The 26634-nt window shown below is 41.9% G+C and overlaps 2 protein-coding genes and 1 long non-coding RNA gene across 10 annotated transcripts; 1 reads left to right on the top strand and 2 right to left on the bottom strand.

The window, feature by feature from the left end:
• The first annotated feature begins 114 nt into the window (after positions 1-114).
• Positions 115-7802, top strand: LOC118389320 (cold-inducible RNA-binding protein B-like). Of its 7 annotated transcripts, none has more exons than XR_008147259.1 (8): positions 115-1178; positions 2122-2236; positions 2363-2469; positions 4253-4421; positions 5059-5149; positions 5398-5432; positions 6131-6237; positions 6767-7802. XR_008147259.1 is itself a non-coding variant. In XM_035779258.2 (7 exons), the coding sequence occupies exons 1-7, from the start codon at positions 1842-1844 to the stop codon at positions 6784-6786; spliced, it is 558 nt and encodes a 185-aa protein (XP_035635151.1). In that variant the 5' UTR covers positions 1640-1841; the 3' UTR covers positions 6787-7802. The 7 variants fall into 7 exon arrangements, 2 of the variants coding, with proteins under 2 accessions (XP_035635151.1, XP_035635160.1); XR_004826715.2 differs by having other exon boundaries at positions 115-1212; XR_004826718.2 differs by lacking the exon at positions 115-1178 and adding an exon at positions 1245-1616.
• LOC127933072 (uncharacterized) lies at positions 7486-26276 on the bottom strand. Its single transcript, XR_008147267.1, has 2 exons — positions 26170-26276; positions 7486-8095 (listed from the first exon to the last, which is right to left on the bottom strand). It is a non-coding gene; the product is annotated as an uncharacterized LOC127933072 (long non-coding RNA).
• si:ch211-212d10.1 (granzyme-like protein 2) lies at positions 12109-15871 on the bottom strand. 2 transcript variants are annotated; one of them, XM_035779214.2, is made up of 5 exons: positions 15740-15871; positions 13938-14100; positions 13143-13272; positions 12696-12923; positions 12109-12538 (listed from the first exon to the last, which is right to left on the bottom strand). In XM_035779214.2, the coding sequence occupies exons 1-5, from the start codon at positions 15795-15797 to the stop codon at positions 12407-12409; spliced, it is 711 nt and encodes a 236-aa protein (XP_035635107.1). In that variant the 5' UTR covers positions 15798-15871; the 3' UTR covers positions 12109-12406. The 2 variants fall into 2 exon arrangements, with proteins under 2 accessions (XP_035635107.1, XP_052385370.1); XM_052529410.1 differs by lacking the exon at positions 15740-15871 and adding an exon at positions 14894-14990.
• Positions 26277-26634: the final 358 nt, after the last annotated feature.

The following is a 26634-nucleotide window of genomic DNA, read 5'->3' as shown; positions in this document are numbered from 1 at the left end:
CCTCGGAAGTCTAATTACAGAAGAAAGCGTCCGAGGGAACTAAACTAGGTTATCGGATGCTTTCTGGTCCAAACGAGTGACGTTGCTGCCTCTAACTAGCCAAACGTTGGCCATGAATGGAAGTTAGGAGAGCAAGAATTTTAGCCAGGTAGCCCAAACAAATAAATGTGTACTACATGACATGGTGAGACTGTTTCGTCAACATAGTAAAGGATGGCACTGTCGTTGCTATACAAGTAGGGTGCGTTTACGTGTATTTTTACTTGCATGAACACGCGTGTGGACAATCGGAACCATGGACAGCCACATTTAGCTTACGTTGATTGGACTGACTTTTTGATCTTTTATTTGTCACTATTAGACTAGGCAGAGGTGCTTTGATTATAAAAAATGTTTCTGGAATAGTGGCGGCAGTGCCCGTTTTCTTTGCGACTTACGGAACTCTGGTTCTAAGTCTGTCTAAAATTAAGTTGCTTGACCATGCTGTAGGTCATGTTAGTGTACATGCAATATGCTCTGGACTTCAATGGACAGGTTGCTGTGTGGTTTTGTGATTGAGCAAAGATGTAGTGTAATTTATTCTGCAACCGTCTTATCTCAGCCTTCAGGCAAGGCACATGAATTAACCGGTTATCAAGTAAACACGCTTATCACAACACAGGTTGTGGTTTTAACCACGCACTGCTACTGACGATGTCACAAGATGCAACATGAAATACCTATACCAGTATACATAACTGCATTTTTTTTGGTGTTAAGTCATCAAATTAACAGTGATCCATTGATTTAAAGTTTTTGCTTCTCTGGTATAGTTGTTTATAGGACATTCATTTAATGTCAACATTTAGCTATGTTGTAGTACAGTACACTAAGATGTAACACTTCGTTTTTATTTAGAGGACTTGATGTTGTGAACAACGAAATCATTTGACATTCACATTGATCCAAAAAAGGCATCGACTTAAATGAGACCACGGCACGGGCATCTAGTTGATGCTACAACTTAACATGCATGATTTCGCCACCGTTGACTGATTAAAAGCAAGTCGAGATTTAATTAAATGCTGGGTCAGATGGCGTGTACCTACTTAATATTAATAAGATGGGCGTAACCGCAAAGGTCTCATCAATACATAAACCAGGAGGCCCCGCAACTCATTTGTTCCCATCTACTGCAGGTCGGTCGGAAGAGTCTCACTGTTTTTGTCGGCGGTAAGCGCTTGTAATAGCCTTTTGTTTAAACGTTTAAGTTTGGGACCGTAACAAGATGGTGTCGCGGTAAATTACGGTTTGACACCCGAGAAGTCTGAACGTGGCTATATATTTAACTAGTAGTTAGTCTACGATAACATTCTCATGATTGTACATTTAATTCAAAGTCAATGTATGGACAATTATATTGTGGTGGCATGCGAAAGTCCCCCGTTCTTGCATTCGTCGTTAAAGCAAGGCAATGCCAACCATTTTACTCTGCGAGCGCGCTCACTAGTCGATGCAATGACGCAGTGATGGCTGGCTACGAGGGGCTCGCTCCCATTACATTACTATAGCACTATTGTAAAGGCCGTTGTGGTTTAGCTGGATAATGTTGAACAAAGGCAGTTGAATCTAACTAGGTATAGTACACATGGGGGCGGGAATTGCATTGTGTACATACAAGAGTTGGCTAGTTTACTGATTCAATTTTTTTAAATAGCACCACGGTCATCCGCTTGTCCAGCGAGGCGTGCTTTTTGTGAAAACGCACATTTCATTGGCTGGGTAGCTCGCTAGTAACCGTAATGTTGCGCTCTAACTACGATCTATCGGAAAGGGAAGACTAACTAGTTACCGGGGGCAAGATGATCTTGGGCCTTTCCGACGTAAACCCCATACGCGTTTGTGCTTCTCGCTCGACTATCTCAAACTGCTAGGATCTCGCTGACTTATTTTTATTTATTTTCGCAATACAAAATACTTTATTAAATCAAGCCATCAACTGCTAGCTAGAATGTAATTTTATGACTGCGTGTATTTGCACCATTGCAAGAATAGAACATGAACAGGTGTTTGAATCCCAAAATAACCTGCTACTAGTTAACAATCTGAACCACATAATAAACATGTTATTTCCTTCTACAGTGGTTAAAAGGAAGGATGTCTGACGAAGGGAAGCTTTTTGTGGGTGGCCTGAGCTTTGACACTAATGAACAGTCATTAGAAGATGTGTTCTCCAAATATGGGCAAATATCTGAAGGTAACTAACTACTAACTGTTGGATATTGGGTGCACCGTAATTCTTTATTTGGGCATGTGGTCTGCTATTTGAAAGTGGTTTGAATGTCTATGGTCTAACTTTTAAAATGTTTTTTCCTCTGTCTAGTTGTTGTAATTAAAGACAGGGAAACTCAGAGGTCCAGGGGCTTTGGTTTCGTCACCTTTGAGAACCCGGATGAGGCCAAGGATGCTATGCTGGCCATGAACGGCAAGGTGACAAATTAAACGGGGGACACACTCTTGACCCAAACTGCTACAGACCTATATCCTACCCTGCCTTTCTAAGGTCTTCGAAAGCCAAGTCAACAAACAGATTACCGACCATTTCGAATCCCACTATACCTTCTCCGCTATGCAATCTGGTTTCAGAGCTGGTCATGGGTGCACCTCAGCCACGCATGGTCCTAAACGATATCTTAACCGACATCGATAAGAAACAATACTGTGCAGCCGTATTCATTGACCTGGCCAGGGCTTTCGACTCTGTCAATCACCACATCCTCATCGGCAGACTCGACAGCCTTGGTTTCTCAAATGATTGCCTCGCCTGGTCCACCAACTAATTCTCTGATAGAGTTCAGTGTGTCAAATCGGAGGGTCTGTTGTCCGGGCCTCTGGCAGTCTCTATGGGGGTGCCACATGGTTCAATTCTTGGACCGACTCCCTTCTCTGTATGCATCAATGATGTCCCTCTTGCTGCTGGTTAGTCTCTGATCCACCTCTATGCAGACGACACCATTCTGTATACTTCTGGCCCTTCTTTGGATACCGTTAACAACCCTCCAGGTGAGCTTCAATGCCATACAACTCTCCTTCTGTGGCCTCCAATTGCTCTTAAATACAAGTAAAACTAAATGCATGCTCTTCAACCGATCGCTACCTGCCCTGTCCAACATCACTACTCTGGACGGCTCTGACTTAGAATATGTGGACAACTACAAATACCATGGTGTCTTGTTAGACTGTAAACTCTACTTCCAGACCCACATCAAACATCTCTAATCCTAAGTTAAATCTAGAATTGGCTTCCTATTTCACAACAAAGCATCCTTCACTCATGCTGCCAAACATACCCTTGTAAAACTGACCATCCTACCAACCCTTGACTTCGGCGATGTCTTTTACAAAATAGCCTCTAATACCTTAATCAATCAATTGGATGCAGTCTATCACAGTGCCATCTGTTTTGTCACCAAAGCCCCATATACTACCCACCACTGCGACCTGTACGCTCTCGTTGGCTGGCCCTCGCTTCATACTCGTCGCCAAACCCACTGGCTCCAGGTAATCTACAAGACCCTGCTTGGTGAAGTCCCCCCTTAGCTCGCGGGTCACCATAGCAGCAGGTATATCTCTCTGGTCACCCCCAAAACCAATTCTTCCTTTGGCCGCCTCTCCTTCCAGTTCTCTGCTGCCAATGACTGGAACGAACTACAAAAATCTCTGAAACTGGAAACCCTTATCTCCCTCACTAGCTTTAAGCACCAGCTGTCAGAGCAGCTCACAGATTACTGCACCTGTACATAGCCCATCTATAATTTAGCCCAAACTACCTCTCCCCCTACTGTATTTATTTTTGCTCCTTTGCACCCCATTGTTTATATCTCTACTTTGTACATTCTTCCACTGCAAATCAACCATTCCAGTGTTTTACTTGCTATATTGTATTTACTTTGCCACCATGGACTTTTTTTTGCCTTCACCTCCCTTATCTCAACTCACTTGCTCACATTGTGTGTGTATATACTTATTTTTCTACTGTATTATTGACTGTATCTTTGTTTTACTCAATGTGTAACTGTTGTATGTGTCGGACTGCTTTGCTTTATCTTGGCCAGGTCGCAATTGTAAACGAGAACTTGTTCTCAACTTGCCTACCTGGTTAAATAAAGGTGAAATAAATAAAAACCTAAACTCTGCCCTGGAACACAACTCTTTGACTGTTCAATGATGATCTTAATGGTGTATTATCTTCCCACCCAACCTTATGTGTCAGTCACTTGACGGCAGACAGATCCGTGTCGACCAGGCTGGCAAGTCTGGCGGTGGTGGCAGGTCCGGGGGCGGATTCCGAGGGGGCTCGTCGGGTGGCAGAGGTGGTGGAGGAGGATACTTCCGTGGAGGCAGAGGTGGTGGTGGAAGAGGTGGGCGTGGCTTCTCACGAGGCAAGTTTGTTGTTTTCTATCCTCCAGCATCCAGTTTCCCTCCCATGTTTGCCTTGGAGTGACTGACAGACACCCCAGTCCCAACCCTACAAAGATGTCCTCACACCTTCGTTAGCCTGGGATTCTGTGACTTGCAGAACTAACCAGAAGTAGTCAGTGTGTGCACCCCGTGCTCTGACCCTCCCCTCTGGTCCCTCATCCTTAATAACCACTCCTATCCCACTGGGCAAAAAATGGATTGAATTTTCCACAACAAATAATAATTGTTGAATCAATGTAGAAAACTGATTGGATTTGAAAAAAGTAATCAACCTGGATTTTGTCATTAAAAAAAACGAAATCCAATGTCATGGTGAATCTTTTGTTGTTGATTTTATATTAGTCAACAACTCAACCTACTACAAGTTGAACTGATGTCTGTGCCCAGTGGGTTGTCCTCGTGTCTTGTTTTTGTTTTGCAGTGACTGTTGCCGTTGTCTGGTAGCTGTAGAGGTTTGATTGAACCATCTCTTAGCCTAGTGATAGCATGTCAACACTAGTGTCCAATATTCTCTTATCAACTAATTGAACCATAATATGAATACCGTACATGTTTAGTCCACCTTGAGGCAGCTGTTGACCACAAGTTCTATTATAGGTGGTGGGGAGAGGGGATATGGCGGTGGACGTTACGACAACAGAAGTGGTGGCTCATACGGATCAGACCGAGGCTACTACAACAAAGACAGGTGACTGATACACCACCTCGGATACATAGACGTAACATTTGCATATACATATCTGTTAGACAATCGCTGGAATTTGAAAAGACAGGATAGATTCTATAAATTAATCTTGAACACATTTCAAGAAGCTTATGTGCCCACTTTTGATAATAAGCAAGCACTTTTTAGGAATAACGTTTTTTCAATTTGATATTACTGAAATGCTCATCCAATTCTTGTTTACTGATGTACATTTCTTCTTCTGCCCACAGAGCGCAAGGAGGAGGATACGGAGATCGTTCTGGAGGTTCGTATAGAGACAGCTACGATGGCTATGGCAAGGCTTCTTCGTATAAGCTTACACAAGTGTAGGGAGTCAGGATAGGCGGCCAATCCGGTGCCTGGACAGCCACATCACTGCAAGCTGCCATAGATATGTATTCGGCCAATCAACACCAGAGTGTTGGCAGGTCCTTGACCTGTATAGCAGCTGGATGGACTTAAATCAGACTGGGTTTGCCCCCTCTGGTGTTGGGGCCAACCGATGGATGAAAATATCCGTTAAAGTAATGAAATAAGTCATTTTCTCAATGTATGAAGCTTTCCTTTAGTCCTATGTAATGGAGAAACAGGTTCCCTATTCCCATTCTTGCCTCACTGTATTAAGAAATGCACCCTCCCAAGTTACACTTTTGTCTTTCACAATATGCGCTATATAATTCATCTTAAAGAAGGGTTGCAAATGAACCCAGTGGTGGGTTCACTGGGCATTTCCAACGAACAAATGCCCTACCTGGTTAGTATTGTAAAATTAGTCATTGGTGCTCATCAAAGGTATGTAGTATATGAAAGACCCAAGATGCCACTTCAGCTCAGCATCCATTCCTTTATGGAGTAGCAGTGGAAGAGAGGGTCTGCAGATGGGCCTTAGTGTACTTGTTTCCCTCCTTGTTGGAGAGCCTGGGACTTCGTCATTAACCACTGGGCTTTCTCTTCTCTGAACAGGCGGTGCTGTTCTCTGGTGCACAGTGAGGCTGCCTCCTGTAGTTGAAATATGTTGAACTGAAGAAACAATATGTTGATGCCCCAGTTTAGCACTGCAAAAAGCCAAGGTAGGCTCTCGGTCTGCAACCGTCTTGGCGCGAGCTGTCAGGGGTTATAGCATTAGCTCTCTACTTCCTGCTTTTCTTGTCATAAGCTTTTTCTGTCTTGCAGCAGCTTGTTTGTAGAGGTATATTTTACTTTTCTTCTTTACCTTGCAGTACTAGGATCTACATACACAGTGGAGTCGGTCACCTTTCTGGTTGATGTAATCTGTTATTTGCAAGAGGACAACTGTCCTCCTACTATCTGTCTGCTTTTGTTTAGTTCTTTAAAAAAAATCTGTCCATGGAATATACCAAGGTAATATTGCTTTCGTGGAGCGACTGTTTGCTGAATGGAAACAATGAGTTTATACTCCGATGGCCTGCCTTCAGATGTTTAAGTCACAGTGCCGTTCACACCAGCATAAATTGCTACCAAATCTTAAGTATCTTAAAAAGGGATTAGCGTTCAGTAGCAGCAGGGCCCCTTTCGAAAGATGAGCCTCATACCTTCCACAGAATCATGGTAACCTGTGTTTTCCGACTTCCTCTACAGGTGACGAGGGCGGCTGGTAGGACGGAGACGACCGGATTGTTTGTCGTCTGGGCACGGCTCCTGGCATGGCCTGGTCCCAGCCCAGGGCCTGCTGCTCCGCAACACTTTAAATCTTCTGAAACCAACCATGTAGATAAGAGCAGTCCTGGATACGTGCGGGGAGGGCTGGCTCGCACTCTGAGCCACCCACCACTGGTCTATTCAAGTTTTTGTTTTAACTTTCTGATTCTCCTTATTTGTTATTGAAAACTGCAGAGAACTACTTTTTAATTTTACAGTTTTTATGGGTAGCTCGAAAAAGAGCAAAGCTCGTGCTGTAGGCCGTTGCCTCACTTTGGGCCGTGCACGCAAAGAGGCACAACCTAAAAGACAAGGAATATATCTTGGATAGATAATGTTAACGCTTTTGTAGTTTTAACTCTGCTTTGTAACAAAGTACAAAAATGCTTGCACTTATTTTGTTTATGATTGACTGTTTTGCCAACTGATAATGGTGATGAGCCTGAACGAGGTAAATGTACACAAAGGTCTGAAACCATCACCACCATGTCTGCGCTGTTCTTGCTGACCGAGAGAGGAGAGTGTGAGTCGAGACGTTCTCTAATCGACTGGGCTTGCTAGGATCGCTGTGGGTTCCGGTAAATGAGAACTTACTCATTGGTTTTCTGGAGCACTGACCTGTTGCTTGACTGCCCTGTCTATGGCAGGTTCTTGTCTAATTTATTTTGGTTTCTACTGAGAATGGTTTTTATTTTATTAGCTGCACATTTTAAGTAAGGATTTTTTTTTTTGTGTGTATCTGAGTCACACAATGATTTCAAGTACACACAGCGCTGAATTAATGTGAAGTGGGACAGTTCTACTACTTGCAAGCTCTTTTCAACAAACATACTTTCTATGAGGATACAAATAGAGTGATTTCACAACTGTTCTCATCATAGCATCAGATTGGTTTTGTATTAGATTTTTTTAAGCGTTCTGTATCTTCATGGTTGTATTTTTCCTAAATAAAAAATAAAAAAAACATTTACAAATCTGTTGCTGGTTTGGTCAGGTTTCATTACATAGGCATATCCATAATCTAGTCATCTGCAAGTGTTTAAAAAAAAAAGAGGTGACTTATACACTCAGTGGCTGGTTCATTAGGTAAACCACCCCAATCACGAAAATGGTTCGCTCTTACATATGAGTCATCAAATCCAAATCAAATGTATTTATATAGCCCTTCGTACATCAGCTGATATATCAAAGTGCTGTACAGAAACCCAGCCTAAAACCCGAAACAGCAAGCAATGCAGGTGTAGAAGCACGGTGGCTAGAAAAAACTCCCTAGAAAGGCCAAAACCTAGGAAGAAACCTAGAGAGGAACCAGGCTATGTGGGGTGGCCAGTCCTCTTCTGGCTGTGCCGGGTGGAGATTATAACAGAACATGGCCAAGATGTTCAAATGTTCATAAATGACCAGCATGGTAGAATAATAGTAAGGCAGAACAGTTTAAACTGGAGCAGCAGCATGGCCAGGTGGACTGGGGACAGCAAGGAGTCATGTCAGGTAGTCCTGGGGCATGGTCCTAGGGCTCAGGTCCTCAGAGAGAGAGAGAAAGAAAGGAGAGAATTAGAGAACGCACACTTAGATTCACACAGGACACCGAATTAGGACAGGAGAAGTACTCCAGATATAACAAACTGACCCAGCCCCCTGACACAAACTACTGCAGCATAAATACTGGAGGCTGAGACAGGAGAGGACAGGAGACACTGTGGCCCCATCCGAGGACACCCCCGGACAGGGCCAAACAGGAAGGATATAACCCCACCCACTTTGCCAAAGCAAAGTCATGAGTCATGTGGCTGTGGGTTGCTATATAAAGCAGGCATTGAGGCATTCGGTTACTGTTCGATTGAAAGTTAGAATGGGCAAAACGAGTGACCTAAGTGACTGAGTGTGGTAATGATCATCGGTGCCAGGTGTACGGTTTCCAGTATCTCAAACATCTGGCCTATACACGCAGGATTTACTGAGAATGGTGTGACAAACTAAAAACATGCAGTCCTGTGGAGGAAAACAGCTTGTTGATGAGAGGTGAATGGCCAGAACCGTGCAAGCCAACAGGAGGGCCGCAAATAACGCCGCAGAACAGCGTCTCGGAACACAACTCGTCGGTCCTGGTCACTGATGGGCTATTGCAGCAGATGACCTCAACGGTACAGGCTGGTGTGGATGTTTTCCTGGCATACGTGAAGTCCCTTGATAACAATTGAGCATGTTTCCATGCCCCAAAGAATTCGGGGTGTACGAGATGCGTGTACCTAATAAACTTACTGAGTACTTGAGATTCTATTGAAAGGAGTATCTGGGTAGAAGTGTGTGTGTGTGTGTGTGTATATATATATATATATATATATATAATTTTTTAAAGGTACTCACATGCTAATGAATAAATAGAAGTCATGCTAGCTATTAACAAGAGTTAATTATTTTCTGTAAAGTCACGTGAAATGTAGTAGTTCACTGTTGGAGGGTTTATAGGCCATGCATGTATAAAATAATTCCAGCAGAGGGGGCTGTTGTCCTGTAATCTATTCCATGTGCAGACAAAACTATCCTGGAACTCAAGAGTATTCTGTCGACCTGAGGTCCCGATCAAACCAATGATTCACCAGTATTCAACAGATCTAGCCTGGCATGCCAGGGCTGATAACGGGGATAATATTATGTAGGTCGGTTGGAATGCTATCATGCTCCATTGAACCGCATTGATATTTGACTTTTCTTCTGATGTATCGCTTCTTTCTGTTTGTCACAATATTAGCGATCTTATCGTTAGGCCTATGTAAACAAGTTACGAGAGAATATCAAATCATTTCTGGGTAACAATTAAAGGGATAATCCACCCCCAGAAATACAAATCACAAAACTCCTGTCAATTTGGTGAAAGCCTATGTTCTATCATTGGGTAAAATACACATTTTCCCCATGATTTAACTTGTGGTCCATCTGTGAAATCAGGTGTATTATAAAACATCTAATATAATCTTTAAGATCAAATGGATACAAAACTATTTAAAACATAAGGATTGCATTTGGAATATAATGCCCAACAGATTGGTGGTCTAGAATTCTTACTCAAATGCAACTTTGATGTGGGTAAAATCCCTATTAAGCTTGCAAACTTTCATAAACAAGTACTTCTAACTTGGAAACTCATGTACAAACACAATTTCTCCCCACATAGGTATACAATCTGGAGTAATAAATACATAAAATACAAAAACAAGTCTTAGTTTTTCCAGAACTGGTTTGACAACATTTATCTGGGTTAAACAATTATTGAATAATGATGATTTTATTCTATATGATTATCCAGAATTCAATGTTACATTTACTCCCGAGGAGTATCAAATGGCACTTTATTAGATATACTATATTTGCCAGACAAGACTTTGTTCCAGTTCACTTGTCCTAGGGCTGCATTCCATTACATCTAATAAGGTGAAAGAAGTCTCATACAAACGCTTTCATAGAATCTACCATGTAAAGACCTTTATTATACACAGATTCAAAATAGCTATTGATAACAACTGTGTATTTTGTGGTTGTGACCCAGAAACTCTTGACCATTTATTTTGGGACTGTTCTTATGTCAGAAGATTTAGGAGAGAGTTAGATTTTATTTGAAAATAAATGACTATTAATGTTAATCTGAGAGACTCTGATATTATGTTTTGTTTTGATCCAAATTATATGAACACTGATTTAACTTTCATTGTTAATTTGTTTATTTTTCATGGAAGATTCTTTATCCATAAAATGAAGTGGGCAGAGAACAAACCCCTCTTCACATTATTTAAGATAAAATTAAAATGTTATTTTTAAATTATCAGTAAATGTAAAAGCAAAAAAGCAATACGCACCATAAAAGTGTTTGACAAATTTAAAATGTATTCGATATGTAATACCCCTTGTCTGTTAGGTTTATGTGCTCTTGTTTGTATATTTCAGTTTTTTTATGTGTTCAAAATGTAAAAAATCTAAATATATATATTAATTAATACAAAAAATTACAATTTTTTTAAAAAAAACTGTGAAATCAGGAAATCGTGTAGGAATGCGTCATAGATACATGGTTCTCTTCATTGGAAATAGAGGATAACATGCTATCACATTTCATAAAGCTTTTAAAACAATTACCTGCACTCCAGATCGCCAAATCAGCCAATATATGGTATGGGCATATGTGTCTATAACACATCCATCCGTTTATATCATTATGACAAAGTATATATTTCGCTTAGATGTGCTCAATCAATTATTCAACTCAGTTTTTCCTTCTCGCAATGCGCCTTGTGTGTCTGTGGGAAACATGGGAAAGGCAATTGTTGCCATAGCAACGTCATCTGCCCTTGCTCTGGGCCATTTTTATTGCGCCTCAGTGCTCTAGGCAGAGATAATTGCAGGTTGAATTCGGTGAAATAGACTCCTAAATTGATAGTGCAGTTTAAGCGATTTTACAGCTAGATAGTTAATTCACATGCTGATATTGACTTTGGTATTATACGTTTGCTAGCTTAGCTACCAAGACAGCCCAGAATTGCATTGTGGGTTTTGTCAATTTTTAGCTTCAACAGATTTCAACAACGATTTTCTCATGTTGCTACCAAGCTTATTATAATGAGAAAACGAAACATTTGTTCACCAAAAATATTGTTTTCACATATTAGTGTTATTTAACACTGTTAATCATGGGCATTTGTGGTTTGGGGTGGATACCCTTTAAGTACCTGTTTTCAATTAAAATAGTCAAAAAAATAACAAAAATAGCATCTTAGCAAATAACAGTTTCTCAAGCAAGAATTTTACTAGGACTGTCTGGGAGTCTGAGTGGGGAGGGGAAAACTGAAAACTAACTGTTATTGGCAGAGAGGTTTGGAACTCTTTCTTATGGGTCTATTAACTAACTGATGTCACCAGGCAGGCTGAAATTTCAGGCAGCCTTTTCAAACAGCTCTCACACTAAAAGGGAATTATCATAATTTTCACAATTTCACAGTATTATTCCAATCTCATAGTGTGGAAATATATATAAAACACAATAAATCACGTTTTGGACTGCACTGGGCCTTTAATATATTTGACATGGACTGTATGTTATTCAGATGTGCACAAGGGGGCAGTCTTGTTAAGGTTTTTGGTATGCTCGATGTCTTTTACTGCTCATATATTTTCAATATAGCCTACTCCAAAATGCAGTAAGCATTGTGTGATTTCCTCACTGTTTAAGGGACAACTTGATCAAAGCACCTCTTCTCAGTTTGTTCACAAAATAAATGTGTTCAATAACATCAACTCTACTTATTTAATCCCACGATTCACAATTTAAGATTTAAAACAGCTGCAGCACAGAACAGGACTTGAAAGCATTGGTTGACAGATGGAAATTCAGAGGCTTCAACACAGAACAAGGAGGTTATACTAACAATCTTTGGTTTACTGCATGAAGGCACATAGACATTAACCAGCACCATTAAATCAATCAGAAAGCATCATAAACACATTCAGATTCTGCAGTATCATAATCATGCTTCTAGGGACCTGGGTGAACAAATGAACAAACTGTAGAGGTTTCTGGTCAGTGTCGTATCAATTATTCATGGTTTTGGTGATCCAGTCCATGTAGTCAGGGATGCGCGTGTAAATGTAGAGTTTGTCTATAGAGCAGGACACCACCCCATAGGCCACACCGTTACAGACCAATGGACTTCCGGAGTCTCCCTGGAAATAACACATGGTGACCACGATACTGAACAAATGAACAGACACATTTCACTTGGAATGATTCATGCCATCCATCAAGGTGAACGTATTGTTTTCTTTCTTTACTCCCATGTTCTTTCCCCTGCAAAATGACATACTTTAAGACACCACTTACCTGAGCAGGTCCATTTAGTCCTGAAGAGCAGAACGCATGGTTGTCTGAGCATACTTGACTCGCAACCAGTGTCACGTTGAGGTCCAGTAGCACAGAGGATCCTTTGTTTACTCCCCTGATATTGAAGCCCCAGCCTGACACCAGACAGTCCTTGGGCACCTCCTCATCTTCTGTCTGCAGGAGGCCAATGGGTCTCACACGGTCGGTGACAAGCACATTCTTCTCCAGCTGGGAGGCAGGAAGAGCGGGGATGTCAAATGTTACAACTTACAACCTTAGATGTTCTATAACCTACCTTAATAGTGGTAAACAAATAATAATTATTTGTTGTGACATGTCTGATACAAAGAGATTGCATAATTTGACATTGTAGTCACATCAATATGCATTGCACAATTAAACATAAAAACAATATGCGTAACTTTAGGTCCTAGCTGGGAGATTTACCTTGAGTAGCATGATATCATTATCATGTTCTTCATTATCATAATGTGGATGTGGAAATGCCTGTTTCACAAACATTTCCTGAGCGCTTTCCTGTTGCACGTTGTGGACTCCCAGCTTGACCTTAATGGATCTGTAACATACACAGACACAATGTAATACAATATACGGTGGTCTTACACATATCTGCAGCAGGCAGTAGTGGGTTAATCACAGAGGCTGATTGAAAACATCATGTTAATCTATGTCATGTCAATCTACAGTATATTCTTGCACTCCCCTTTGTTTAGCATGTGGCTTGACATTTCAACAGTCTGCAATACATCTTAATGTTGCGGGATCCAATGTATCGGTAGGTTTTTCATACTGGACCTTTGTTTGGCTATTGGAGCTCTTAGCCCTGGGCTAAGCTGTGTTTCACATCTAAATTCTCCAAAGGGGACGTTAGAAATGCATGATGTCAAAATGTGTAAATGCAAAATTAGGAAGAGCTGTGTGAAACATGGGGTAGCGTAGGATACCCCTAGCCTAAAAACAGTCAAAAATATTCAGGTGTGAAAAACCTAGAGACATTGAAATGGTGGCCTATTAAAATGTCCTTTTAATAGGTCGGATTGCAATAAATATCAGTGTTTGACTAGCAATAATTTAGCACTTGTTTTGGCTGAAATCTAATTCCCTGCATATATAAGGTAGGAAAGAGAAACAGTTGCATGATTTATAGGGCAGACAATGGCTTATATCTCCCCATATGTTTGCCCCTGGTATTCTCTCACTAGATAAGCGGACATCACTGACCTCCCATTGCAGTGGGCAGCAGTCATCACAAAGTCCTCTCTCACTAGAAAGCCAGCACAGTTTTTGGGCTTCAGGATGTTGGTGGTAGCCCTCTCCAGGAGGACCATGTAGGGTCTACTGTAAAGAACGGCCTCCTTGCCCCCATAGATGCGCCCTGCATGCACTGTGACAGCACCAAAAATCAGGACCCACAATATTTAACGATAGATGTGCATTTGTATCTTACCCTCATAAAGGTTATGCAATACTTTATTTAACTTGGGTCAAACTTTTTGGGTAGCCTTCCCCAAGCTTCCCACAATAAGTTGGGTGACATTTGACCCATTCCTCCTGACAGAGCTGGTGTAACTGAGTCAGGTTTGTAGGTCTCCTTGCTCGCACACACTTTTTCAGATCTGCCCACACATTATCTATAGGATTGAGGTCAGGGCTTTGTGATGGCCACTCCAATACCTTGATTTTGTTGTCCTTAAGCCATTTTGCCACATCTCTGGAAGTATGCTTGGGGTCATTGTCCATTTGGAAGACTCATTTGCGACCTAGCTTTAACTTAACTGATGTCTTGAGATGTTGCTTCAATATATCCACAATTTCCATCCTCATGATGCCATCTATCTTGTGAAGTGCACCAGTCCCTCCTGCAGCAAAGCACCCCCACAACATGATGTTGTCACCCCCGTGTGTCACGGTTGCGATGGTGTTCTTCGGATTGCAACCCTCCCCCTTTTTCCAACAAACATAACAATGGTCATTATGGCCAAACAGTTCTATTTTTGTTTCATCAGACCAGAGGACATTTCTCCAAAAAGTACGATCTTTGTCCCCATGTGCAGTTACAAACCATAGTCTGGCTTTTTTATGGCGGTTTTGGAGCAGTGGCTTCTTCCTGGCTGAGCGGCCTATCAGGTTATGTGGATATAGGACTCATTTTACTGTGGATGTGGAAACTTTTGTACCTGTTTCCTCCAGCATCTTCAGAAGGTCCTTTGCTGTTGTTCTGGGATTGATTTGCACTTTGCACTTGCGGAGGTATACCATTTTTTTCTGAGGTCTTGGCTGATTATTTGGATTTTCCCATGATGTCAAGCAAAGAGGCACTGAGTTTGAAGATAGGCCTTGAAATACATCCACAGGTACACCTCCAATTTACTCAATTATGTCAATTAGCCTATCAGAAGCTTCTAAAGCCATGACATCTTTTTCTGGAATTTTCCAAGGTGTTTAAAGGCAGTCTACTTAGTGTATGCAAACTTATGAACCACTGGAATTGTAATACAGTGAATTATAATTGAAATAATCTGTATGTAAACAATTGTTGGAAAAATTGCTTGTGTCATGCACAAAGCAGATGTCCTAACCGACTTGTCAAAACTATAGTTTGTTAACAAGAAATTTGTGGAGTTGTTGTAAAACAAGTTTTAATGACTCCAACCTAAGTGTATGTAAACTTCCGACCTCAACTGTAGATACATGTATTTATTTTCTAAATGGTAAAACAGATATGTTTGAAAATATCCTTATTTAAAATATGACATTCTGTACTTTCACCTCATACCAAACATTTAGTCTCAAATCCAAAACGCTGGAGTATAGAACCATATTTAACATTTTGACTTTCTGTCCAAATACATATGGAGGGGAGTGTGTCAGCTGTCTTTTATCAACACATTTCAGACACATTTTCTTACTGTACATTCCTTGAATTCCCTTCAGTACAAGTTTGGATTGGTAGTAGTAGACTGCAAAAGTACATCAAGACCCTGAATCAATACATTTAAAGTCTAGGTATTTGCTTTCTTTACCTTCGCTGTAGAAAATGAGCATTGGGACCAGAGTACCCAGGTTCAGTGGAATAACCATAGTGAATGGAGTTCAGTTGAGCAATTGATGTGGTTGGAGACCTGTGAGAAATGTCCTTCAGTCTCTTACTACACTCCAGCTTTAAATAGGCCTTGGGGGAGACAGACCAGGAACTAATCATCTATGCATATATTATGAGCGATTGACACTGAGAGTGATGAATGACAGAGCTTAAACCCTTTCATGTTGTGTGCCTGTCATTTTTCCTGTTGTGTGCATCTTTCATTTAACGTTGGTTGTGCATGTAGCCTACTGCCTCTGAACCACTACAAGCAAGACATATATATTTGAAATGGTGATACTATAGCTAGGCTAGTTGTTGTGGACTATAGGGGTCTTTCGGGAATATCATGGGACTGAAAGGAAAGAACACTGACACGTGGATTATTTTTGAGAACTATTGTCTGCTGTAACGAGAGAAGACCCTTGCGGGTGACATTGAACAAATATCATATGATGATGATTTATGTTTTGATAGGTTTATACGTTGTGAAAAGCCACTTCTAGTGTGTGACCCAAGGCTGACTTATAATTGAGTCTACTGGTGCATCCTTTAGCATAAATCAGGCCATTTGGCCGACTGTGATCCAAATACATCCGTCATAATTTACCATTCAATGTCTCTGAGGTAGAAGCAGCAGACAGCTTTGAAGATTCACATTCCCTGTTCAAAGTCATGGCTCTTGTAAGAGCCTCTTTGTCTGCCATCGGGCTCCAGAGGTAACGCTATTTCAACGTAACCCCAGTCAAAAGAGAGTGTATCGAAATAGGATTGGTTTGATATAAGGGTTACTTATACCAAGTGCTTTCTGATCTGGGTCATTTGTCTGGTATGAAGAAGGCATTAGAGTCCTTTGGGAAGAAATCAAGAGGATCAAGTGACTCTCTTACAGTATATTATATTAACATTCACAGACAACAGTGAGCATCACGGTCAATCATTCTACTTCCAACCAGAAATCAAAATAAAATTATACCACTATTAGAAATATTAATGGTTGGCATAAATCAAACACATTTAATGATGTATCTTGGGAAAAGTAAAGGAGAAGCTGACTTGAAAGGTATGGGTACCCTCGGTCGTAAAATACCAGCGCTCAACATTGTTATTCTCTTTGAAAATAATATTTGAAGGATGTTCCATTTATTCAAGTGGAAAAATTATTTTAGATTGGAATTAAACTTCAGGGTCAATGATTGGACCACGGACTGTCACACAAGTATCAGAGCTGCCTCAAGGATTTAAATCTAGATCACTTTTAGGAATGTCCATTGATCTTACACATTTTGCATTTTCCCCATTGGCATGGTGCAATTTGTTTCCAATTGCTTCAGTTGATTTTAGTTCATAACATAATAATAGCGGGGTATTACTAGTATTACTATTTGCCAGGAAAGCAATGAAACAGTTGGCTCCTCTTCTCCCTGTGACCCATGTGAACATATCTATTATTGTACTGTCTCTCACACCCACACACAGGGATGCTGATGCTGCTTCTGGTTGCCATGCAAATCTATACTTTCAAACCACATGAACCTCCTTTCTCCCTAAGTGACCCTCCTGTTAAGCTGTTCCAGATACCTTTATGGGATGTATAAAACCTACCAACCAGAAATGCATAAAAAAACGTGATTTGGTAACAACCTATTTCCCTTGGCTGAAAAGGGTACCCATTTGTTTCTGGTATGCAAATAAACTGACCGCATAGCCCCAGGTATGTCTATTACATACCTTCCAGAGTCTAGACTGAATAATACTCCCTTTCATACCTGAGCCACAAGCTTTTTATTTTAATTGTTTGGAATAATGTGCAACAGTGAATTTTGTGAGGAGAAAAGTGGCAGGGAGAAGTGAATGGGCTCTGGGAGCTGTGTGATGGCGTAATGGGAATCACAGGAGGAGGCAGAGAGGAGCTGGACAAAGAGGCAGCCCAGCAGGAGAGGCCTTTACCGCCAGCCTGTCAGCTTTATTGGAACCGCAGGGGTTGAGCTCCGCCTGGTTTAGACATTGGCCATTGAGGTAGAAAGCGGGGGGAAGTAGTTACAGTCGTAAAATGTCCATAAATCATATTGCAAATTACGTTTATTAAGAAGAAAACAAAAACGACAACACTAAAATGAGGACCAAAAAACGGACATTCCTTGACCATCTTATTGAAATCACATATGTGGTAGGCAGGTGATGCATTCCTGGTCCACTGTAGAGTTGTTGATGTGGCATTATCTCTGTAGTATGATCATGTTATAAAGAGGGCTACACCCAGAAACACCCGGATCTGTGTGCCGACGACACGACGGTGGTTGATCACCGAAGACGATGAGACAGCCTATAGCGAGGAGGTCAGAGACCTGGCAGTGCGGTGCCAGGACAACAACCTCTCCCTCAATATCAGCAAGACGAAGGAGCTGATCGTGGACTACAGGAAACGGAGGGCTGAGCCCGCTCCCGTTCACATCGACGGGGCTGTAATGGAGCCGGTCGAGAGCTTCAATTTCCTCTGTGTCCACATCACTAAGTTCTTACATGGTCCACACACAGCAACACAGACGTGAAGAGGGCACGACAACGCCTCTTCCCTCTCCGAAGGAAATTGTTTTGGGGCATTGGCCCTCAGATCCTCAAAAAGTTCCACAGCATTGAGAGCATCTTGACCGGCTGCATCCCCGCAACTTCTTGGCATCCGACCACAAGGCGCTACAGACGGTAGTGCATACGGCCCAGTACACCAGGACCTCTATATCAGGCGGTGTCAGAGGAAGGCCCTAATTATCTGTTACTTTATTCGTAGTTATATTTGCATATCTACCTCAATGACCTCGTACCACTGCACATCAACACAGTACTGGTACCCCGTGTATACAGCCAAGTTATCGTTACTCATTGTGAATTTATTAGTACTTTTATTATTACGTGTTTTACCTTTCTATTATTTCTCTATTTTATTTGTCTCTGCATTGTTGGGAAGGGCCCGTAAGTAAACATTTCACTGTCAGTCTACACCTGTTGTTTACCAAGCATGTGACGAATAAAATGTGATTTGATTTGTGTTGATAGGATGGAGAGGTACTGAAGATTGACTTCCTGAGTCCTCCATCAGCTCAGTTCTGATTTGTCTGTCCAGATAACTAGCTACAATGCCTCCGGCCTCTGACTGACATCATGCCATGTTTATTATAGAAGTAATCCTTTAGCCACATGTCCATCGTGGCCTCTGAAGCGGCTCACATGACAGCTGAGTGGTCAATGGGACTCTTGGTTGAGAAAGTAAAAATCAATAGACATAAAATCTGTAGGGGCTCCAGAGTGGCACAGCGATCTAAGGCACTGCATCTCAGTGCTAGAGGCGTCACTACAGACACCCTGGTTCAATTCCAGGCTGTATCACAACCGGCCGTGATTGGGATTCCCATAGGGCGGCGCACAATTGGCTCAGCATCTTCCCGGGTTTGGCCAGTGTAAGCCATCATTGTAAATAAGAATCTGTTCTTAACTGACTTGCCTAGTTAAATAAAGGCTAAATAAATAAAAAAATATAAATAAAATAAAACATATATCTAAAGTCTAGATGCTGTTCTTTAGATGAGAGGGGAAATACAACTTCAGTAAAACATTTTATAGGGCACATAAACTGAAATATTGTTTCTAAAGTTTGGTGTTTCACAATTCCACAGATGTGTGTTTCAAAATCCCATTCACACTATCAACAATGAAAACTTTGTAAAACCCAGTCGTATGTATTTGAGGGTGTTTTTTTTCGAGGAGCAGGGTGAAATCAGGCCATAGTTATGCACGCTTTGCCCTCTCTCTCTCTCTCTCTGAGAGGAGAGCTGAAGAAGAAAGGCCCATGTTTGCTGGGGTCCCGCCGGGCCCTGGAAGAGGGCCCTGCCAAACAGATGCACACTAGGCCAGGGGAGAGAGAGAGGAGCCCAGAGCAGTAGCTCAACCCAACCACAGGACCAGGGGACGTGACTAGTCCACGGGACAGAGAGAGGAGCCCAGAGTAGTAGCTCACCCCAACCACGGGACCAGGGGACGTGACTAGTCCAGGGGACAGAGAGAGGAGCCCAGAGTAGTAGCTTACCCCAATCACGAGACCAGAGGACGTGACGAGGCCAGTTTTCCCAAATGGTCCCTTACCCCTTTCCACTTGCTGAACCAATGAAAATGCTAGTTTAAGTAGGTTTACCCAAGGAGGAACTCATGCCTTTCCCCTGTATAGAGAAAAAAAATGGGGGTGGATGCACTCCCTCTACACGATCATAGGTAATTGCTATTTGTTTGACAGCCTGGACTATTTAGAGAGCCAGAGGTTATGCTGTTAAGCTTCTTGGCAGACCTCTGCGCATGACTTCATCTGATGTTTTTCATAAGCTTCTTTATGACAGAATTAATAACAAAATATTAATGGTAATAGTAAATGGTAATAACATTTGACAGCTGGTCACCTGTGATTCTTTTCACCAAGTATCATGTCGAGACCGAGGCCAAGTGCACATCCTCTGCCCTCCTCCCTCCATTCTATCATTGCTGTATGTTTCCAAAGATGACTCCTGCTGTATGAAAGTGCTTGGAACCGTTTCGAAAGCATGCAATTAACAGTAGCATGCGTTTTCTGATGAATGGTGAGACTGGTGAACCGTACTGTACTAAAAAACAAGTTATCTGATCAGGTGCTGATATCTGTATCGCTTCACGAGATATACAGGTTTATTAGGCCTTACTCCTGCTGTGACACAGACAACAAAAAGTATCTATATCATCTGTCATGTAACCGCTATGTACACGGCTCAGTCAACTCAAAAACAAATTACATTTGTTTCAAAATTACATGTGTAAATTCTTTATCGTTATGTTTACTATCTGACAGGACCACACAGCAAGCGATATACTGCACGTCCTGAACATCTTTAAGCATTTGGATGAGTAACACACTCAGGAAATGTGTCTTTGTGAAAGTCATGCACTTTAAACGTTTATCATGAGTTGACTGGCCACGCTTCAGCACATAGTGTATCTTTACTGTGATTATTTACAAAAACAGGCAAGAACAGAAATTAAGTAAATAGAATTCGCAAAGGCAATAGGCCAAAAGCTTCATGGTGATTAACTAGCCCCTTCAACTGTCTGTGTGCCAGACACCCTTGGCCAAGTCAGCTAGATGTATGCCTGTCCCCATGGTAACACCACAAGGGTTGCCAAGGCACTAAGCGGATATTACCTGACGTCCCACTGTCCAGCACTCAGCGTCTGATGAAAGTAAGACTTCATGCAAAAGTCTATATCCTATTTACACAGCTGGAAATGTACTGGGTCTACTCAGGTAGCTCATGCTTTCCTACAGTTACTGAAGGCCAGGGAAATAGCAGAGATCCACCTGCGATTTCAATACATGATCTCCAAGTCACGGGTTAAAATGTTTTTTTTTTGTTGAACTAAATGTAGCTTTTATACTTGCAAATTATTTGTACATCAACACAGTGAATGGGATTAAGGGTTATTACTGATTGGATCAGTAATCAGAGAGAATTAACATGATGAGCTAATGTTGTTATTAATGTGGTTAAGAATAGAAAACCTGCTACTGCTCGTTCTCCTCCGTCTGCAGAGACAGAAACACGCACTCTGACTAGAGTTTTAACTAACTTTAGCCCAGGGCAGGGATATAGCTAGCTAAATATTGCCTTAGGCACCTTGGTTGGCTGGCTACATTAGCTAACGTTAGCGATTAGATGATATCCCTTCCCTGGTGGACTAGCTAGCATGTCACCACCTGTGGGGTCTGGGAAAAAGTCTGACTATACAAACAATGATTTAACGTAACTAGCTATCTAAACCTTAAATACATATCCGTGCCCTGTTGGGTTAACATTAGCTAGCATGTTACCACATTGAAAATGGTTACTACACGAACAGTGCGCTAGAAAATAACTCGCTGGCTAGCTAGCACACAACTTGTAGGCTAAATGTTTTCCAATAAAAAACACATGGTTTTGTTCCACGAGTGCATCTGCTGTACATGACTACTCAAATAACGTGTCAAGTCAGTTATACATGTCAGCATGGACGGAAATTAATTTAGCCTGAGGCTGGTACATTTCACACTCGGCTAGTAGACTATGTGCCAAACTAGCCTGACACTGCAATGAAATGGCTAGTAGAAAATGTGCAAACTAGCCGGACACATCAGTGAAATTTTACCTTTATAACCATCGCATGCCACAGATTTAAGAATTGAATGTGCTAGTAGAACTCGTGGTCAGTGCCCAAAATCCTTATTTTCCATCCCTGAATGAATCCTTATAACTGTTGGTCCTCTTTAGTGACCTCAAAGCTGAGTGTAGTATAGCTCATAGTGCAATACTTCACCTCTTTAAGCAAATAGTACCCTAGATTGTCCTGATCATGTAGTTGAACATTCCAGATAATTCCTCCATCCCAGCAGAAATATCCCAACCACATAGTAGGATTTTAGATGTGCAGATAGACCAAAGCCCAGTCTATTTTACTGTGGCTATGATCATATCTGTGGGTTAAGGTATTTTTTATTGTAGTTATTTATTTATTTATTAATTTTGACCCCCTTTCTCCTCAATTTCGTGGTATCCAATTGTTAGTATTACTATCTATCTTGTCTCATCGCTACAACTACCGTACGGGCTAGGGAGAAACGAAGGTCGAAAGCCATGTCGTCCTCCCAAACAAGACCCAACCAAGCCACACTGCTTCTTAACACAGCTTGCCTCCAACCCTGAATCCAGCCGCACCAATTTGTCGGAGGAAACACCGTGCACCTGGCTACCTTGGTTAACGGTCATACCCTCCCTAACCCAGGCAGGAGGTGCAATATGAGTTTGTCAGAGGTCATTGCACTGAATGGGGATGGTGATGGAAGCTTTTGTGGTCCACACAACGAGAAGTGACAGGTGTTCCAGTCATGTTGAGCTGACATTGGACCTGCTGCCAGTACGGATGATCTTCAGTATGTCCCTCCCTCCTTGATATCGAAATCCTTTGACGTCACTGCTTCCTCAATGGTAATGTAACTTGCACCGTAGGGACACTTGACCTCCCCAACTGCTGTGGTGCCCAACAGGCACCCAGGATCCCAGGCCCTGTGACCCAAAGCCCTGACTCCTGCACATCCATCCCTGTAGCCATGTTGAATGCCTTGATGCCCTCCTCTTCGTTATCTGTATTCCACTTTACAGACAACACCCCATTCAACAACTGTGATCTGAGGACCCTTTTTAGCAGCGATGGAGTAATGCGCTTGGCCCTAACCACTGCTCCATAATTGCTGGTTGTCAACTTCCCTCTCCACACTTCTCCACTTTTAATGCTCTTATGCTCATCCTTGAAAGTGCCAAAAGTTCTGAAATAGACACCGAAGTCGACATATTGTACAAACAATTAGGCTAAGTAATACAACATAATTTTTTGATCTACTGCTCTGCTAACTAGCTAGCTAAAGTGTAGTCATCGGCTAGCTAAGACAGAGAAAGGGGACAGAAGAAGTTCAACACTTTATTAAATGAATTTCAATACAGCACATGAATTCATCATGGATTGGACACATGTCTCTGATCACACTGGTGAACGGTAGCTTCCTGCAAGAATTTGTAGTCTTCCTGAGGTCTTGTCTGTTGCTAATCAGCATTTCACTTTTTTTTTGTAAATTGAGGCAAATATATTGTTGAAACTCACCTTGTCAGAGAGAGAATTACACGGTTATCAAAAGCCTACACCAAACACATACCTAGTTTGTAGTGTTTGTAATATTTACAATGTGAAAAATGAATGGTGAAAAAACAATGGGAACCATTTCCGTGTTTGACTGCTAGGTTTTATGGGTATTATGACGCATCTGATTGGTCAAAATGACTGAACAACCAGCAGCACCTACCCTATTCCACATGAATCAGGGAACCCTAACAAAATGGCTAAATGTTTTTTAAGGGGTATAGGAATCAGACCAAGAATGATCATCTGAAAAAAACTGTAACACTTTATTTGGATAGTCTATCTGTATATGCTCTACAAACTATCTACAGACTCAGTAACATTTCCACAAACTATCTACTAACCCTAGCCCTAACCTTAACCCTTACCCTAACCCTTATTCTAAACCTTACCCTAACCGCAAGCAGTTGCTATCAACAGTTTGTTGATAATATGACCATCTGTAGAGCATCTACAAATGGAAAATCTGGACAATTCGAATGAAGTGTGACCAAAAAACCCAACCGCAGTGTGAGTGTGAAGAACGTTCACTGTCTGTGTCTGACAGACAGATGGACAGAACTGACTCAGTCTGAAGTGTCATTCCATGCTTAGAAGAGAAATAATAGAGGTATCATAGCCTTGTCTGGGGCCTGAAGGATATAAATCATGTCTTCCCGTGTTGATGTTTTGGTGTTCTGCTTGAAGCATTGTGATCTGCAAAGCATATGGTGTACATATTCCAAGGTATCAGTTATACAGCAGAATAATAGGAGATGGGGAACATTTCTGCAAATGAGGCTCCTCTAACTCTCAGTCAGTGAGACCATGCAGAGAATGCGGCAGAATGTCAAACTGAAAGCATCGTGCAATTGAGACTTCATCTCCTGTGTGGCTACTCAGAAAAGAGGAAATGGAAGGAAAAATAAACTTGCCACTGATTAAACAAGAAGCTAACAGTGGTGAAGCCCTGTCAGAAGTCAGAGATACAAGGAGATAAACCATATCAGGGATCTTGGCTGACAAACTTTGCAGCTTTGCACTTCTGTATTGGTTTTAAAGCAATCGGAGAGAAAATTAAACCGATTCATCATGCAACCACAATATAATGGTTGTGTTGGAGGAGCTAGAGCCCCCTCCTCATTCCTCCGCTCGTTCTATTGACAGAAATACATGCACATCATGAAACTGAATCCTCTTTAAAGTCAGCTCTGTCTGAGGAATACAAAGCCTCAGGGTAACTACCATGGGATATAGACCCACAGTGGACACTCTAAAGAGCCCACTCTGTCTCCCTGTTTGTCTGTAGACATATTGAGTGTTCCTGACTACAGACAAGGGCCCTGAAATGCTAATGTGGTGGCCAAACAGTGTTGACGGCCAAACAGTGTGGAGTAATGCGCTTGGCCCTAACCACTGCTCCACAATTGCTGGCCGTCAACTTCCCTCTCGTCGTAGTGTGCCATTTGGGGTTGGTGCGCTGTCCAAATGTTGCCTGCCATATAGCCTTCTGCTGCTTCCCTGACAGCGCCATGCCAGCCAGGATAACTGCATGCCCCAGGTGTCCTTGTTTTTTTAGCAATGTCCAGTACAGACAGGGATGACAGGGAGGATAGCAGTTGTTCTGGCTCAGGTTCAATGAGACGTTCTACTGCACCTACCCCGGAGACGGTTCCTTAGCCAATGAAGATTCTCCTCTGTGGGCTCTCAGGACAGACGGTTGTAGTCTTTGGGCCGGTACAGGTCCTCCACTGGCTGCACCTGGTTGGGCACGGCTGGCTTCCTCCACTCCCATTCCACATCCGTACGGCCAATATTGTCAACCACCAAAATAGGCTGCATGGCTACACTTATGAGCTCCACGGAGGCATTTGCATGTGGTATAGAGAATCCCTTGGTCACCTACATAAACCTCCCAAGAGGAAGGATGTTAAGTGCCACATGCCTTTCAAAGCATGACCTTGAACACCTTGAAATGTATTTGTTGTAAGAAATTTGCTATTTAATATATACTTCTCCACATGGCCAGACTTATAGCGGTCTTCTACACTTTTAATGCTCTTATGCTCATCCTTGAAAAATGCCAAAGGTTCTGAAAGACACCAAAGTCGAGATATTGTACAAACAATTATCTAGGCTAAGTAATACAACATATTTTTTGATCTACTGCTCTGCTAACTAGCTAGCTAAAGTGTAGTCATCGGCTAGCTAAGACAGAGAAAGGGGACAGAAGAAGTTCAACACTTTATTAAATGAATTTCAATACAGCACATGGATTCATCATGGATTGGACACATGTCTCTGATCACACTGGTGAACGGTAGCTTCCTGCAAGAATTTGTAGTCTTCCTGAGGTCTTGTCTGTTGCTAATTAACATTTCACTTTTTTTGGAGTAAATTGAGGCAAATATATTGTTGAAACATCACCTTGTCCGAGATAGAATTACACGGTTATCAAAATGTCATGCCAAGGTAAGCCTTCACCAAATACATACCTAGTTTGAAATCAAATCAAATGTATCTATATCGCCCTTCTTATATCACCTGATATCTCAAAGTGCTGTACAGAAACCCAGCCTAAAACCCCAAACATCAAGCAATGCAGGTGTAGAAGCACAGTGGCTAGGAAAAACTCCCTCGAAAGGCCAAAACCTAGGAAGAAACCTAGAGAGGAACCAGGCTATGAGGGGTGGCCAGTCCTCTTCTGGCTGTGCCGGGTGGAGATTATAACAGAACATGGCCAAGATGTTCAAATGTTCAGAAATGACCAGCATGGTCAAATAATAATAATCACAGTAGTTGTCGAGGATGCAGCAAGTCAGCACCTCAGGAGTAAATGTCAGTTGGCTTTTCATAGCCGATCATTAAAGGTATCTCTACCGCTCCTGCTGTCTCTAGAGAGTTGAAAACAGCAGGTCTGGGACAGGTAGCACATCCGGTGAACAGGTCAGGGTTCCATAGCCGCAGGCAGAACAGTTGAAACTGGAGCAGCAGCAGTGTTTGTAAAATTCACAATGTGAAAAATGAATGGTAAAAAAACAATGGGAACCATATCCATGTTTGACTGCTAGGTTTTATAGGTATTGTGACGTGTCTGATTGGTCAAAAGGACTGAAC

The sequence above is a fragment of the Oncorhynchus keta genome, chromosome 1, assembly GCF_023373465.1.
Source record: "Oncorhynchus keta strain PuntledgeMale-10-30-2019 chromosome 1, Oket_V2, whole genome shotgun sequence".
Classification (NCBI taxonomy): domain Eukaryota; kingdom Metazoa; phylum Chordata; class Actinopteri; order Salmoniformes; family Salmonidae; genus Oncorhynchus; species Oncorhynchus keta.
The sequence above is the reverse complement of the archived record's forward strand: the minus strand, read 5'-3'. Positions and strand labels throughout refer to the sequence as shown.

Bases quoted from the DNA above. Each gene is read 5' to 3' on its own strand.
- LOC118389320 (XM_035779258.2), top strand. From the start codon at position 1,842: ATGATCTTGGGCCTTTCCGAC. The intron at 2,470-4,252 runs GTGACAAATTAA...CTTATGTGTCAG, and splicing joins TGCTGGCCATGAACGGCAAG to TCACTTGACGGCAGACAGAT. The intron at 5,150-5,397 runs GTGACTGATACA...TTCTGCCCACAG, and splicing joins GGCTACTACAACAAAGACAG to AGCGCAAGGAGGAGGATACG.
- si:ch211-212d10.1 (XM_052529410.1), bottom strand. From the start codon at position 14,975: ATGGTATACCTCCGCAAGTGCAAAGTGCAAATCAATCCCAGAACAACA. The intron at 13,273-13,937 runs GTCAGTGATGTC...TGTATGTTACAG, and splicing joins GCTGCCCACTGCAATGGGAG to ATCCATTAAGGTCAAGCTGG. The intron at 12,539-12,695 runs GTAAGTGGTGTC...TGTTATTTCCAG, and splicing joins GACTAAATGGACCTGCTCAG to GGAGACTCCGGAAGTCCATT.